Source organism: Hypomesus transpacificus, chromosome 11, assembly GCF_021917145.1.
Source record: "Hypomesus transpacificus isolate Combined female chromosome 11, fHypTra1, whole genome shotgun sequence".
NCBI classification, from domain to species: domain Eukaryota; kingdom Metazoa; phylum Chordata; class Actinopteri; order Osmeriformes; family Osmeridae; genus Hypomesus; species Hypomesus transpacificus.
In genome coordinates, this window is record NC_061070.1 from 6,138,414 (window position 1) to 6,155,850 (window position 17,437).

Genomic DNA, 17,437 nt, shown 5'->3' on the forward strand with positions numbered 1-17,437 from the left:
CAAGCTTCCACTGTCTCCTAAACAATACTCCTCGTGCCCAATTGTAATTTCCACTCTAGGATCTGGCCTCAGTTTAGACAAACTTTTAATTTGAAAGATTTCTAAATTTATGGTCCCATATGCAATAATCACCTCTTTCTCCCAGCCAAACTAGATCCTGTCTTTGCAGATTGGCAAAGAACAGGCCTCTATAAATTCAGTGACCTTTACATAGACGGCACGTTCGCCGATTTTAATGCCCTCTCTGCAAATTTAAGTTGCAGCACTCCAGCTTCCAGGTCCGTCACTTTGTGCAATCCATTAGCCCATCCTTTCCCAGTCTACCGCATAGAACGGGACTGGATATCATTTAGCAAATTCCTGTGCTTGCTAAGGGTCTCACCTCATGGATGTATTACTATCATGTCTCTTACATTTACACTCTTTACATTTAGACATTAACATTTAGTCATTTAGCAGACGCTCTTATCCAGAGCGATTTACAGTAAGTACAGGGACATTCCCCCCGAGGCAAGTAGGGTGAAGTGCCTTGCCCAAGGACACAACTTCATTTTTGCACGGCAGGGAATCGATCCGGCAACCTTCTGATTACTAGCCCGACTCCCTCACCGCTCAGCCATCTGACTCCCCAGAGTGATAAGTCTTCTTAGTGACTTATCACTTAATGAGATCCGAGCAGACTGGGTTAAAGAGCTTGGAATAATTATATCTGATGACAAATGGAATAATGCCTTGGGTAGGGTAAATGGATCAACATAATGTGCTAGCCTTGGTTTAATTCAATTTAAGGTTCTTCATCGTGCACATTATTCTAGGGCCAGGCTGTCCATGATCTACCCTGACATAAATGACTTATGTGATCGTTGTCACACAGAAAAAGCAGACCTGTCCCACATGTTTTGGTCCTGTAACAAGCTGAACAGTTTTTGGACTACTGTATTCCAGACCTTGTCTGAGGCATTTGAGAGACGTCCGGCCTAGTGCTGAAATGGCTCTTTTTGGTGTTCCAGGGGAAGGTGTACAAATGACAAGTAAACTAAAAGATGTTTGCCTTTGCAACTCTTCTTGCGCGGAGAAGGATTTTGTTAGAGTGGAAATCGGAACATCCACCCAAAGCCTCGGCTTGGATGAGCGACCTTATGCTATTTCTACAGTTACAAAAGATTAAATATTCCAGTAGGGGGTCAATCCACAAATTCCATGAGAGATGGGATGCTTTGGTGTCTCATTTTGAAAAGCTCAAGACTCTTGCCAAAAATTGAATAGGAATTGCATCCTCCATTGCTAATCCTGCCCCATTGTTTGAGCTCTCAGCATACCGAAGTATATAAATACAGTGCCCTCCACAATTATCGGCACCCCTGTTTAAGATGTGGTTGTGGATTTCAAAAAATTCTCCCTAAAAAAAAAAAAAACAGAACCCAAAAGCAAAAAAATAGAAAAATCCAACCTTTCAATTAAGTACATTACTTTGGTGGTAAAAACAAAATCACACATTAGAAAAAAACTAACTTGAAATCATGTCTCCCACAATTATTGGCACCCCTGAATACTTTGTACAACACCCTTTTGCCTACAAGACAGCACTTAATCTCCTATAACATTTCACAAGATTGGAGAACACAGAAAGGGATATTTGACCATTCTTCTTTGCACAATCTTTCTAGATCATCCAGTGTCCTGGGTCCTCTCACAGTGCGTTCACACTGCAGCGACGCGAATTGCTTGCCATCGCTCGCCTTCCCACAGTTCACCTCGCTCGGGGGCTTTTCAAACAGATTCATGTAGAATGTAGTTCTCTAAAGTCACTGTTGTAGTTGTAATGGCCAAGTGTCAAAATACAACTTGTATACAAAATACAAAACTGTTTAATAGACATACACGTTGACATGTGTAAAAAACATTTTATTATATTACTCAAAGTCTCTGCTAATCTGTCGATACGATAGGGAGTTCCAGCTGGGCTAGCTAGATTAGCTACAGTAGTTACTACAGAACAAAGATACGTAATGTCACTAGACTGAATTAGAAAGTACAAGCACCAACAACTTCGGCAACCTTGCGCCATGCATTGTTTTTTTGAATGAACATCTCTGTACAAATACAACTATGTATCGTACAGGACTGGGTAAGCAGCCACACAAACGATTCGTTTCTCCTCCACCTTGAAACCTAGAAAGCTAGAAATGTTTGCCATGGTTGCTACGTTAGGAGAAACAAGAAAACAATCCGATTGGCCATCGCTAGCGAAAATCGCTCCTCATTTGCATAAAGTTGAGAAAATCTCAACTCTGTCGCGGTGCGTCGCTACCCACAATGCACCACGCAAGCGATTCGCCTGGCTTCATAGAAAATGAATGGAAAACATGTTGTCGCTCGCATCGCGTCGCTGCAGTGTGAACGCACTGTAATGCCCTCTCCTCTTTAGCTCGCCCCACAGGTTTTTGATTGAGTTGAGGTCTGAGGACTGAGATGGCCATGGGAGGACCTTGAGTTTGTGACTGCTGAAACATTTTTGTGTAGATTTTACCACATGTTTTGGATCATTATCCTGCTGAAAGACCCAATGACGACCCATACAGTTAAACTACAGCTGTCAAACGATTAAAATATTTAATCGCGATTAATCGCATTAATGTTATAGTTAACTTGCGATTAATCTCAATTAATTGCACATTTTTATCTAATCTAAATGTCCCTTGATTTCTTTTTCATCCATTATTTTTTCAAATTTTAATGCTCTTATCGACATGGAAAAGTGGTTCGGATTGCTTCGTGCAAATGTTTTTTTTAAATTGAAAACAACATTGCAATCGCCTGGCTTTGACGAGCAGGTGGAGAATTTGCATCAACTGTGTGCTTGGCCATCAACATTGTATTTTAGACTCCACGACGTGCTGCGATGATAGCTCAGTTCACAACGACAGAATACACTGATCACTTTGGTCTTCTCAATGGAACCATTTGGCAACCTTTTAAAAGTAAACTTTCCATTCAGAATCTTATTGGCATCCATTTTGGCGTCTGGCGCTGGCAATCAACTCAAAACGTAACGTTAGCCTACTACCAGAGGATGTCTAATATCCGTAAACAAGCTCTGCTACGACTCTTTAGCCGGCTCGCAAGCCCAAACAAGTGTGTGTGGCGTGCCTGTTGTTTTGTTTCCGGTTTAGCTAGATTCGGTGTGGTATTGTAGTTTTTCTAACGTCAGTGGTTGTTGCAACAGAATGTGAAAAAAACTACAAAGTTTGCTAGGTCAAAAAGAGCTTTGATCGCGCAATAAAAAAATTGACGCCGTTAATTTGGGTGTGCGTTAACCAGAATCAGAATGGGATTTATTCGCCATGAAAGTTTGCACTAACAAGGAATTTGCTTTGGCAGGAAGGTGCATACAATAAACATGTAGGAATCTTAAATTTAAATATGTGGTCTAACTATACTAAAACTAGCAGTAATAAGTGGAATACACTAAAATAGAATAAGAGTGGGCATAAAATAAAATATAAGTTGACAAATTACAATATAAAATACAATATAAAATACAAATATTACAGGAATTGAATGTAGTGCAAAAGTAAAAAGTTTTAAGACATGAAGTCATTAGAGTCAGTGTGAGCTCTTGGCGTTGTTGAGGAGGCCAACAGCGGAAGGGAAGAAACTGTTTGTGTGGCGTGAGGTTTTGGTCCTGATGGACCGCAGCCTTCTGCCAGAGGGGAGTGTTTGAAACAGGGAGTGACCAGGGTGGGAGGAGTCCGCCACAATCTTCTTCGCTCGTCTCAGGGTCCTTGAGGTGTGCAGGTCCTCGAGGGAAGGCAGGTTGCAGCCAATCACCTTCTCTGCAGTGCGGATGATACGCTGCAGCCTGCTCTTGTCCTTGGCAGTGGCAGCAGCGTACCAGATGGTGATGGAGGAGGTGAGGACAGACTCAATGATGGCTGTGTAGAAGTGCACCATCATTGTCTTTGGCAGGTTGAATTTCTTCAGCTGCTGCAGGAAGTACATATTCTGTTGTGCTTTCTTGGTGAGGGAACTGATGTTCAGTTCCCACTTGAGGTCCTGGGAGAGGATAGTGCCCAGGAAGCGGAAGGACTCCACAGTGTTGACTGGGGAGTCACACAGGGTGATGGGGGTGAGTGGGGCTGTGTTCTTCCTGAAGTCCACAACCATCTCCACTGTCTTGAGAGCATTGAGCTCTAGGTTGTTCTGGCTGCACCAGGTCACCAGGTTGTCCGCTTCCCACCTATAGTCGGACTCGTTTCCACCAGAGATGAGCCCAAAGAGGGTGGTGTCGTCCGCAAACTTCAGGAGTTTGACGGACGGATGGCTGGAGGTGCAGCTGTTGGTGTACAGGGAGAAGAGCAGAGGAGAAAGGACGCAGCCCTGGGGAGATCCAGTGCTGATGGACCGGGAATCAGAGACTTGTGTTCCCAGCTTAACGCACTGCTTCCTGTCAGACAGGAAGTCTGTGATCCACATGCAGGTGGAATCAGGCACGTTCAGGAACCAGGCACGTTCAGTTAATTAACGCAGTTAATAACGCGTTTAACTGACAGCACTAAGTTAAACCCATTCAAAATGTAGACAAACGTGTTCACATGTTTGGTGCAGTTTGAGCAGTAACTTTAGGAGTAGGCTGACATGATTAACCCGCCATACTAGAGTGGCTGCAATCAGCCGCGATCGGCTCTGACAGTCGCGTCACAGCCATAACGCCTGGGACACACTGGCTGCAAAGCGCCGCGATTATCTGCGAACCGCCTGGAAGTGCAATCCTTTTTCCTTTCGGTGCCCTTGTTATGAAATTAGACTGGCCACACAGGCTGCGAAACCCTGCAAAGCACCGCTATCATGCTCTGAAGCGATCATTTTGGCAGCTGGTCAAATCTTTCCACGAGACGTTTGCGAATTCGGCTGAATTCGCAAACGTCTCGTGGAAAGATTTGACCAGCTGCCAAAATGATCGCTAAATCGATAAAATCGATTAAAAAAAAACGTGTTATTACATGTTATCCCCTAAAGAAATAAAGTTAGAATACTTAAAGACACCTTACAGTATGTTCTAAATGTCATAAATGCTGCCAATTAATAATTCACGTCACAACTTATTGTAAATGGTCAGTGGCCTATAGGCTATTCTATTGATTAAGGTAGGCAACTTGGAAGTATGTACACTGTCTGCTTCATTTGATCTTGATAGGTTAAGTATTCTGTAGCAAATAATAACAATATACCCACTATTTCTTCATTAAAACTACTTCAGTATAATAATGCACTAAAAATACAAATGTGAGCAAGGGCAGCAATCGCTATAGAATCAACAGACGTGCAATTTCACCAGCAGGGGAAGAATACAAACAACGAAAATCGCCAGTTAAATCAAATTCAATTTGCAAGAACTATAGACTAATACAATAACAGGATTACATGAACTAAAAACATAAATTATACGACTTACAGTTCTCAAGGACGCACACGCGTAATCTCAATAGATTACATCTCTGTGCTGTGAAGCGCGTGTCTGTGCTATACTCTGACATGCGCTCTATCAATCACGGCTGATAGGCGGCCCAAAATTTTGTACAGCCTTATTTCTGATACCGTGGTGGCAGAAATTTAACCGTGGCGGCCCGCCACGGAAAAATCTAAATAGCGGAAACACTGTACTGTTTATCTGAAATAGGAATTGTAAAAACTTACAGCAATGGCGGTCAACGGATTCTGTTCGTCCTGTTTATCACGGCAACCCCGCCCCTGCCCCTGACGCAAGCGGTTCTTAATACTGACCAATCACAGCCAAGGGGTATCTTTAACTATCCGAAATTACGACTGATAGTTAGAAAATTCAGGAGGTGCACGTCAAGTTCTCCGGGGCTCTCCGAGGGCTCTCGTAGAACTTGGAGAGGGCGTTCCGCGTAGACGAAGGCGTTCCCATGTGTCAGTTTTTTGGAAAACGGAGAACCCTGCTCTTTTTATTTATTATTTTACCACTGAAAAGGCCAAAAAAATTAATAAAAGAAAGCTCTAGAAACTGACGCTGCCAAATGTTCTAAATCTAAGCTGTGTACGTTTTTCTCAAAATGACAAATGAAGACGTGCGACGAGACGGACGGAGTAATGCAAGATGCTAGCGGCCGTGCTAAATTCTGCAAACCACCGTTCATGTATCAAACTGTTTCTTGTAGCTCTTCAGCAGCAGCCTCTAGTCATGTTTGCTGCTAACAGTGAAGAGAGAGGACCAGGCCCAGTACAGTAACGTTACTAAGCTCCTGTCATGAGCCCAACACACCATAATGGGCAGGTAAGATTGTCATCAGGGGTGAAAGTAAGCCGGTACTGGCCAGTACGCCGTACCGGTAAGAAATTACAACACACGCACAGGCCCGTCGCGACAATTGCTTGGGGGGCCTAACCGGATTGGGGCGCCGAACCGGATTGGGGCGCCGAGCCGGCTTGGGGCCCCAAGGCAACGACTGGTTAAGAATAAAATGCAACGACAAACTGTGTGAGCGCCCCTTTGATAGTCAATGCAGTAAAGTGCAATGACACTGTTATCGGGATCCCCCTCAAGGTGCCCCTCTCATGATTTGTGCTGCTGGCAAAATACAAAACCTCGTCAGTCGGCAGTCATCATGAAGCGGAATGATCAAAAACAGATACAGGTGGGTTAAAGAGTGATACTAGAGTGATAAGAAGTGGTAGTGAATGCTTGATAAGTAGACTATATTACAGTAAATAAAAAATAAAAAAAATAATAAATAATTAGGCTAAGTGACATTTTCGTGTATCATAGTACCACCAAGAAATAAAAACTACTTTCACCCATGATTGTCATTGACTAAATATAAGAATTAGAAGAACTAATAGTAATGAAGAGCATGGTGTGTACACCTGCTCAATGAAAAATGCCCTGAGATAATTAATCATACCTGATGATTCAGCAATACATTAATGAAACTGACTTGACTTGATTTGAAAGCTTTGTAAAAATGGGAGATTAGTGGTGAGAAATAAATGATTACAATTGTTTACAAGACTGCAGAGAACAGTTCACTTTTGCAGACTTGTATTCTATGGTTTTAATTACATTATTTTAATATAGTCAGTCGTGAACTAAAGTGGGCCGTTCTAAGGCATGAAACTCCAGGGCTGAAAATGAGTCCCACTCCAGCCCTGGTGGAGATTGAGATTGGGCCATAAATTCTAAAACGAGCCAGACCCCGTCAACTCCAATATTTTACCTTACATGGTTTTTGAAACGCCCATATTTTGTCAGGTTTCTCAATAAACTTCTCAATTAACCCATTGTGAACAATGAATGATTATTGATGAGAAATGGCTAAGGCAACAACAACAAAACTGCGAAAAAGATAAACTACTGAATGTAAAATTGAGAACTTAATTTGGGTAATAGGAGGAGCATATTGTTTGGTGGCCAGGGCTGGCCAGACTCAATAAACAAACAAAACATTTGTTTAGGGCACCCACAAAAAAAACCCTAGGGCCGGTCCTGCCTTAGACTAGCAGTTATTTAAACGTTGATTGAGTAAAAATGTTTCAATAAAAAAAAAAAAAATAAGAATCAACCCAGGGTGCCTTTATTGTAACATGGATGCAGGCGATAGCACTGTTTAGCTACGTTTGGGAAAACAGTTGCAAATTGCGCTTTAATGTTGGCCTGGTCAACTGTGGTTGACAAATGTTGATGGAATTATGTACATTGGAGACAGGCAGATCCCACACCTTGGGCATCACACAACTGAGGGTGGATTGGTTTATCCCCAACCTGTCTGCCAGCTCCCGCTGAAAAGTCCCAGTTTCAGATTTTTTTTTCAGTCAATTTGCAGGACTTTTTTTGGGCATTCCAACACAGGGCCCAGCTCACTCATAACAGAGATCCAAAAGAAGGGCTCTCAGATATCCATGACAATTTACCAACCAGTAATCATTGTGGGCCAATAAATAGTAGTACACAAATGATAAATAACTCAATTCACACATTTTCTTTGTAGGCTAAAGCGAGATAATTGACATAATTTATAGATAACCTACACAATTTATTCCAACTGTCGATCAAGTAAAATATTCTCTCTGCCTTTCGGTCACTCTGTCGCCGTATCACATCTAAAGAAAATTTGCATATGAATGGGTTCTAAAGTGCCAAGAGGTACGCAGATTTTCACACCACGTGTTTTTATCATAAATGTGAAATTGTGTATGTTTCTGCACCCATTTTCATGCGTACACGCCTTTGTACATTTGGTCCCAGGTGTTTACAGTTACAGTTTAGTACCTTTCAGAGTGGCCTTCTTCAATACCTTCATGGCATACAGCTGCCCTGTGTCCAAGCCCCTGATCTTCCTCACAAGAAACACCTAGAGGAGAAATCATCATGACAATGTTTCTGTAAGTTTTAAGTAGTTTAATTTTAATTTTATATAAAGCACTAGCAGTTTGATTTCAGGCCTAAGCATTTTTCTTGAGCAAATGTTTTCAAACTGAATTCACTTTTACCAAATAGTTAACATCCTGCCCCAAACTGGATCCCCTGACTTTCACAACAAGTCATGTGTCAACAAGTCACAACAAACAACACACACACATCAAGACAACAATTACAATAAGCATACAGCATAAAAAGGTGACAGCCGGACTCCAGAAACATTGCATGTATTGTTTGATCTGTCTTAACAGAACTAGCCTGTGGAAGGACGGTCGGAGGCCTCCTGGAGTTAGCCTCAAAAAAGCAGTTTTTGTTATAGTTACCACCTGTTTTTTTATACCTTCGACCGAGGAACCTTTCAGTTAATGTTAAACTTTTTTGTAGAATAACGTTTTTGGAGCTAACACCTTGTTTTAAAACCTGCCTTTGGTGTAAGACAACTTATTGCAATTGTCCGCATCTCATGCCAATTCGCCTTGCTGTTGTAATTACAACAACAACAAAACTTAAGCTACTGCTTGGACAAACCATGTAAAAACAAATGCAATACAATATCATTACAGTCAAAACATTTAATCAGCATGACACTGTTTTGCCCTGCAGTGCAATAAGAAAAATGGGTCAAAGTTGGACTTGTGTTTACACATGCAACTTTTGAACCGTATGACTGATTTTCAAAACTGAGGTACCAGTGGATTCCCTGGATCAAGACGAGTTCAAAACACCCTATTCGATTTTCTGCCATTTCCGGTATTATCAAAGACCTTTGAAAGCCTACTCCTCCTACAATTCTTTTCCAATCTTCCCCAAACATTGCACACATCATCGTCAGAGCAAACCTCATTCAGGCATTACTTTTATCTTTGAATGTCAAAACCGTTTGTCAGGTACAGCCAATCAAATTCTGCAACAAAGCAACCAAACAGGAATTTGGATCAAATCTCTGAGATATCAACACTAAACTTGGTATATCGGTGGTAAACACTACAACATGTTAACATGTTAACAAGGCAACTTCATATCTCCAAAAATGATTGATATAAAGCAAATTGAAGTTATTGCTAACGCTAAAATAATGCTTTACACATCATGATAATCTGATTCAATCACAAGTTCACATGAAGATTCTTTAGAATGTTTAGTACACAAATCTGTGAAAAAGTTGACTGAAAGATGAAATGTCGATTTTTTTTGTGAATATTTGAAACATGCATGCTTGGCTAATTGCTAGTGACATTTACAATGGAATGTCTCCCCTCCTCAGCGCGAGCGTGCTCTACATTCTCACACACCCAGCCTTTCCCTTGACACACCGCGCAAGCTTGGCAAGACGCACACACAACATTTGAGGAAATTGTGGGCTGACCAGGCCCCTACTCATTCCTTGAATGTCAGCATAGGCCCTTGAGGACCTTGGTGTCATTGCATTTCCGATTTTGTATGCAATGGTAAAAAGTTTAAAAAATCCTGAAACATTGATAGTATAGGCCAAGAGTAAGGCCGAATCCCAATCCTCCCCCTTACCCCTTCCCCTTATATTTGCGCGTTCCCGTGAGAGCTAGTGGTGTCCCAATACTCTTTTTGAGCTAGGGGTATACACCCCTTTAAAAAAAATAAGATCGGGAGCTTACTTGAAACCTAGGGCTATGTGAATACTGCGCGACCGGCAACAATGGCGGCCAGATCATCCAGAGAGTCCAATAAATGTAATATTTGTTGGCTTAATTAATTGATAAAAAAATTATGACAGTCTTGTTTTGTGTTATACACAGTCCGGAACATATATATTTGCAACCATTTTCCTAATTGAAACGTTGCAAAAAAATCGCTAGTTTGGTACGCTAATGTTACAGTGCTGAATTGCACAACAGTCCAGCATTTCTTTGACTATCATGTCTACAGTTTTAAGTAAACTCCATTAGCAGCGAATTTCTTTTAATATTAGTGCATAACACTACTTGCTTGGAGATATCGATACGTGCTAGATGACGTACCTGTAACCCAGTGGCGTCCCATTTCTTAGGGATATGTAGCCCTTACCCCTCAGTTTCGAGGGCCAAGGGCTAGGGGTAAACTAAGGGCTAGGGGGAAGGGGTAAGGGGGAGTATTGGGATTCGGCCTAACTACCACACCACAAATGGCCCACCATTACCCATAGGTGGCGCTACAGGCCGCGCCCTAAAGCACAAAGATACAAGGCTTTCTGGAATGGATAGTCTCACCAAGCCCCCTCCCTTCACTTCTTGGCTTGAAATAAAGGCCCTTGTGGATCTTGATGGTATTGCATTTCCGATCTTGTATGCAATAGTAAAAAGTTCTCAAAATCCTGAAACATTGATAGTAAAGGCCAAGAGTAACTACCACACCACAAATGGCCCGCCATTACCCATAGGTGGCGCTACAGGCCACAACCTGATGCACAAAGATACAAGGCTTTCTGGAAAGGGTGGGCTGACCAAGCCCCCACCCTTCACTCCTTGGCTTGAAATAAAGGCCCTTGTGGATCTTGATGGTATTGCATTTCAGATTTGGTATCCCATTGGTAATTCTGCAGCATAGATTTTCTTATACAGTTACAATTTGTCAAGAATGAACATTTTCAATGGTTCGCAATGTTTGGAGGAATCCGCCATTACTGCTTGCAGTTATATTTATTATTATTAGGGACCATATGTGGCACCTATTGTTTTTGTTAGTTTTATTATTATTAGGGGCCACCTGTGGCACCGATTATTTTTGTTAGTTTTAATATTAGGATTCCTCCGTAAGGAGGAAACCTATTGTTAGGGTTCCTCCGGTAGGAGGAAACTTATTGTTTTTGTTAGTTTTATTAGGGTTCCTCCGTCAGGAGGACCCTATTGTAATTGTTGGTATTATTATTATTAGGTTCCTCCGGTAGAAGGGAACCTATTGTTATTGTTGGTATCCTTATTAAGGTTCCTCCGTCTGGAGGACCCTATTGTAATTGTTGGTATTATTTGGGTTCCTCCGGTAGGAGGGAACCTATTGTAATTGTTGTTATTATTATTATTAGGTTCCTCCGGTAGAAGGGAACCTATTGTTATTGTTGGTATCCTTATTAAGGTTCCTCCGTCTGGAGGACCCTATTGTAATCGTTGGTATTATTAGGGTTCCTCCGGTAGGAGGGAACTTATTGTAATTGTTGTTATTATTATTATTAGGGTTCCTCCGTCAGGATTTGTTGGTATTATTATTATTATAGTAATTTATCTCATGAACACATTGGTAAAAAGTTTTGAAATTTGGCAAATTGATACAACATGCCACAACTACGGCCCAAACACAGACTGGCCCACATCAGACCATAGGGGGCGCCACAGGAAAAGCCCAAAAGTCCGATTCTCAAAGTGATAGCATTTCCACCCCATTGCTCCAATTCTTCTGAAACTTGGTGTGCATGCTTCATTTTTCATGAGGGACAAAAAAGCCTCAGGGACCCATAAGGTCCACCGTGATGGATTTTCCTGTACAGTAATAATTTGGGAAAATCTTCAAAAAAGGTTTAATTGACTTGAAATTTTGTACAGATATGTATCATTGACATATATATTTTTTTTACTTAAGACAGTTGAATAAAATACAAAATGTCTGAAAGGGGTGTATTTATGTAAATGACCACATTGCCTCAATAAGTTTGTGTCACTAAATCGAATGTAATTTTGGATGATGGTTTTTCAAACCCAATGGGCTTTAAGATGACACCATCCTGAAGTACCCTGCAAAGGTCCACCTTGATATGTAAAAATATGACTGAATTACAGCAGTTTGAGCTTGGACTAAATCTGACAATGCTTGCCATTGGAGAAACATCTTATTATCCAGTTGATGACTGAACATTGCATATTCCTGTTCTGGCAATGGCTCAATTGGCTGAGATGTTGTGCTGATAAACAAAGGGTTGTAGGTTCAAAACCAGTCAGAGGATATTTTTTATTTTTTTGGACAGAACGGTTTCTAGTGTTCCGGTCAATCCTCCGGTTGTAAAACATAGCAATGGGTGTTTATTTGAGCCCACAACAACACTCCGATCATCTGTTAAGCGAGACTGTGTCAACCACTGCAAAACAAGCCAGGTTTCCAACAGTAGCTAGCTACTTGGAGTCTACGTATGGTAGTGTCAGATTTACAACCGAATTAGCTCGAATGAAGTATATTGATCATCAGACATCTCTCTGAAGTACCATAGACAATTTCACCTTGTTATGTCAAAATATGATTGAATTAGAGCTGTTTCAACCTTGGCTGAACCTAACAACGCTTACCACAGTAAAAACAGCTTACTTTTTTGTACAGTAACTGAACGTGACAATATTCAACACTGAGAATAGCTCAACGAGCTGGAACGGTGATCTGCAAAATATCAGGTTGTAGGTTCAAATCCAGCCACACTGTTTGAGTCTGTCTTAAATTTGAAAACATGTTTAGTTAAACAAGATGACATCGTTCTGAAGTACCATGCGCAATTTCACCTTGATGTCAAAAGATTATTGAATTACAGCTGTTTAAACTTTGGCCGAATCGAACAAACCACGCTACAGGAGAAACGGCTTTCTTTTTTTATACAGAAATTGACCAGAATTTCTCAGCCCTGCGGGTAGCTCAATGGGTTGAAACGTTGTCCTGCAAAGCGCAAGGTCACAGGTTCGCATCCAGGCACAGTGGTGTGGTCTGTTCTGCTGAGTTCATCATCGGCAGGAAGCTCCCAGCCCTACAGGACACCTACCACACATGTTGCCTAAGGAAAGCCGGCAGGATTCGAAGAGACTGTTCCCTTCAGTCTCTTTACCCTGTTGCCTTCTGGCAGGCGTTACCGCAGCATCCGGTCAGACTGGACAACAGTTTCTACCCAAGGGCCATCAGGCTTCTGAATGGACACTGATATGGGCGTTGTTTTTCTGCACACTAGTCACTTATACACTGTCACTTTTAGCTACTGGTTGCTCTGTCAGTAACTTGCACTACTGTACCTCACTGTACCTCACCTACAGGCTCCTGTATGGTCATTGACATTGCACTATTGTACTGTACTCCACTTAGGTTAGAATAGGTTATAGGGTTGGAACAGGTTCTTGTGGTAGGAGGGAACCTATTGTTATTGTTGTTATTAGGTTCCTCCGGTAGGAGGGAACCTATTGTTATTGTTGGTATTCTTATTATTATTAGGTTCCTCCGGTAGGAGGGAACCTATTGTGATTGTTGGTAATCTTATTATTATTAGGTTCCTCCGGTAGGAGGGAACCTATTGTTATTGTTGGTATTCATATTATTATAATTTTTCTTCTCCTTGCGCCCCAATATCTCAAAAAGTCCCTTGTCATAAATTTTCTAATTTGGCACATTGATACTACATCCAAGTGGGTACCCCCACACCAAACTTGTGCCATATCGGACCATAGGGGGCGCCACAGGCCACGCCCAAAAGTCAGATTTTCTAAGTGATTAGATTTCCACCCCATTGCTCCAATTCTTCTGAAACTTGGTGTGCATGCCTCATTTTTTATGAGGAACAAAAAAGCCTCAAGGACCCATAAGCCATGATGGATTTTCCTGTGCAGTGATAATATGGGAAAACATTCAAAATTCCTCTTCTCTTGAACCAAAGGTCTAATTGACTCGAAATGTGTTACAGATATGTATCATTGACGTATTGAGATATGTTACTTAAGGCAATTGAATCAAGTACAAAATGGCTGAAAGGGGTGTATTTATGTAAATGTCCACATTAACTCAATATGTTTGTGTCACTAAATCAAATGTATTTTTGAAGGATGGTTCAAACCTAATAGGCTTTAAGGTGACATGCCTCTGAAGTACCATGCAAAGTTTTACCTTGATATGTCAAAATATGACTGAATTACAGCTGTTTGAACTTGGACCAAATCTAACAATGCTCGCCATTGGAGAAGCAGCTTTTTTTATTATCCAGTTATTGAACTTTGTGTAGTCCATGCCTGGGAATTGCTCAATTGGCTGAGATGTTGTGCTGGTAAGCAAAGGGTTGTAGGTTCATAACCAGTCAGAGGCATAGTTTTTAATTTTTTATTCTGACAAAACGGTTTCTAGTCTTCCGATAAATGCACAATTTCATGCAATTTCACCTTGAAATGTCAACCGTTTCTTCACCTTTGTCCCAAAGCTGACCAAAGCTAATACTCTGACCTTACTATTCATACGATCTCAACAGTTGGTGTGTAGCAGAGAGGATAGAGACTGACTTGTAACCTTATGCTCATGAGTTCAAATCCCCATTCAGCCTATTGTTGGCCAAACATGAAGTAGTTTTGCTCTTTTGTTGTCCAACTCTCGATCTTCTAAAGTGTACATGTTTATAATATTTTGCGGAGGAACCTGCATCGCTGCTTGCAGCTATATTTAATTATGATTACTGTTGATGAATCATTAAAAAAAAAATCTGGGCACTGTATAGACCTACCCAGTCCTATCATGTTACATTTCATTTCAATAAAATAACACAACACTCAAGTCAGGGTGGCCGAGGGTCCTTAAAAGGTCTTAAATCACTTTACCGAAAAATAAGGCCTTACAAAGTATAAAATTGTCCTAAATTCAGATTTGATGGGTCTTAAAATGTTTTGGGTCATGTCACTGCGAAAATGCAGGCAATCTGTTCTGTCAGGTAGAATTTTTTTTTTTTTGTGCTGCGTTGTCTATGGTTAGGTCAGAGCGTAGCCTACTGCGCAGATTTTGATGACGTTAACCATCGGCAACACAGCAATGGTTGATAACCACTCAACTTAGAAACATGGGGAAATGAAAGTTCAAGTACAAGTGGTTTGAAAAAACGATTATTCTTGGTTAAGATTGGTGCCTGGAAATGCTTATGAAGTGAACTGCGTGTCGGAAGAATTTCAAACTTGGGACAATGGGGATTAGAGCGATGGAATCGCACGTGCAGAGCAAAAAACAGAGACTACAAAGGGCACGCCAGAAGCCTGCAAGTGCTAGTTTCTGCTCCACCATTTCCATCGCTAGTAACGATGTCATCGCTACAACGGTGGATGTTACGATAGGAAATCCAGAGCCAACAATGCCATCTGACCTCTGAGCAATTACACACATTTAGTCAATGTTCTTAAACTCAACCGATTATTGTCATTTTACTATTTATAGTTCATTTTACAATGAACTATAAATATATGTTCATTTTGAACCGACATCAGTGTGTTTATTTGGAAAGATTACTGTATATTTCCACTTTTGATTTGTATTTCCATTGTAAGTTTGGTCTTAAATTTGATTTAGAAGTGGTATTAAAAGGTCTTAAAAAATCAAAAATTTAACTTGTTGATACCCGTAGACACCCTGCAAGTGCACGGATTTATAATTATTACAATACGGATTTGGCTAAATAATAATGACCGATGGAAGAAACTCGAGAGATGCCTGGTGCTGCTTCTCTGGCAATGTGTGATTTGTCTTTAACAAGAAGCGGTGGCTTTGTTCCCTTTATGGCTCTGGTTCAGAAGAGCGGCAAAACTCCGAATCTTCTCCTCTCTCACCTCCCTACTTCCGGCGCGCCTACGCGATGGCTGCGTCGACAAGAGCTCCGCAAAAACCCAGCTTTTTGTTAGTCTTTTTAGTGTTCGTTACTTGTTTTGTCAATGTTATATTGTCGTTTATTCAGTACGACCGGCAGACACTTCTGGACATTAAGTTGTCACTTGGCAAGGATCATTTTACGAACTTTAATTCCACTTCTCGGAGTGCGAGCTCGGACTGCAGCTGGCCCTTTGCTGTTTCGCCGTTCTGTTTACCCGCTAGACGGAGAAAGAAGAAACGTGGCCGGCGTGCTGGAGTCCTTGTTCGAACTCGGAAACGATGCTTCAAACCTGCTCTTCCAACCATCTTACTAGCTAACGTTCAGTCCATCGACAACAAAATGGATGAACTTAACGCTCGTGTCAAATTCCAACGGGACATCAGGAACTGCTGTGTACTGGCGTTCGTTGAGACCTGGCTGTCTCCGGAGATCTCCGACGCAGCGGTTACCCCGTCGGGATTCACCATATACCGCCAGGACAGAACAGCTGACTCAGGGAAGTGCAGGGGCGGAGGGGTCTGTGTTATGGTTAACTCTCTCTGGGCTACGGATGTAGCGGTATTAGCATCTCACTGCTCTCCGGTCCTTGAGCTGCTAACTGTAAAAATCAGACCCTTCTATCTACCTCGGGAATTCACTGCGGTCGTCATGAGTGCAGTCTACATCCCCCCCCAGGTAGACAAGGCCGCTGCTTTGGATGAACTGTATGGGATTATCAATGGTCTGGAAAATGTGCACCCAGAGGCAGCCTTCATTGTTGTTGGTGATTTCAACAGAGCTAACATGAAGAAAGTCCTGCCCAAATACTATCAGCACATTGACTTCTTCACACGTGGAGACCAGATCCTTGACCATTGTTATACAACATTCAAGGGCAGTTACAAACCCCTCCCCCGCCCTGCCTTTGGGAAGGCTGATCACACCTCCATTCTTCTTCTCCCCGCATATGAACAAAAGCTCAAACAGGTCAGACCGGTTGAGAGGTCAGTTCACCTATGGAGTGACGAGTGTGTGGCGACCCTCCAGGACTGCTTTGACACCACTGACTGGCTGATGTTCAGGGACGCAGCAGATGGGGACATTAACGAATACTCAGACACTGTCTCCAGCTACATCCAGCACTGCATTGATGACGTTGTCCCCAAGAAGGTTGTCCGGTCTTTCCCAAATCAGAAGCCCTGGGTTGATGCCGCGGTCCGGGCCAAGCTGAGAGCCCGTACTGTCGCCTTTAATTCTGGGGACCCTGATGAGTACAGGAAGGCCAGATACGACCTTCTGAAGGCCATCAAAGCAGCGAAAAGGGCCTACAGGACCAAGGTGGAGTCCAGCTACCATGGCTCTGACCCCAGGCGCATGTGGAGTGGACTTAAAGCCATTACAGACTACAAAGGGAGAGGCTACAATGAGACCCAGTC

General features: G+C 42.0%; 1 protein-coding gene across 3 annotated transcripts in view; it reads right to left on the reverse strand.

The window, feature by feature from the left end:
• Window positions 1–17,437, reverse strand: part of rps6ka2 (ribosomal protein S6 kinase, polypeptide 2) — a 176,113-nt gene that overhangs the window by 132,914 nt on the left and 25,762 nt on the right. For all 3 annotated transcript variants that reach the window (XM_047029941.1, XM_047029940.1, XM_047029944.1), the window contains exon 3: window positions 8,291–8,372. In XM_047029941.1, coding sequence (XP_046885897.1) covers window positions 8,291–8,372 — 82 coding nt within the window. The remainder of the gene's footprint in view (window positions 1–8,290; window positions 8,373–17,437) is intronic.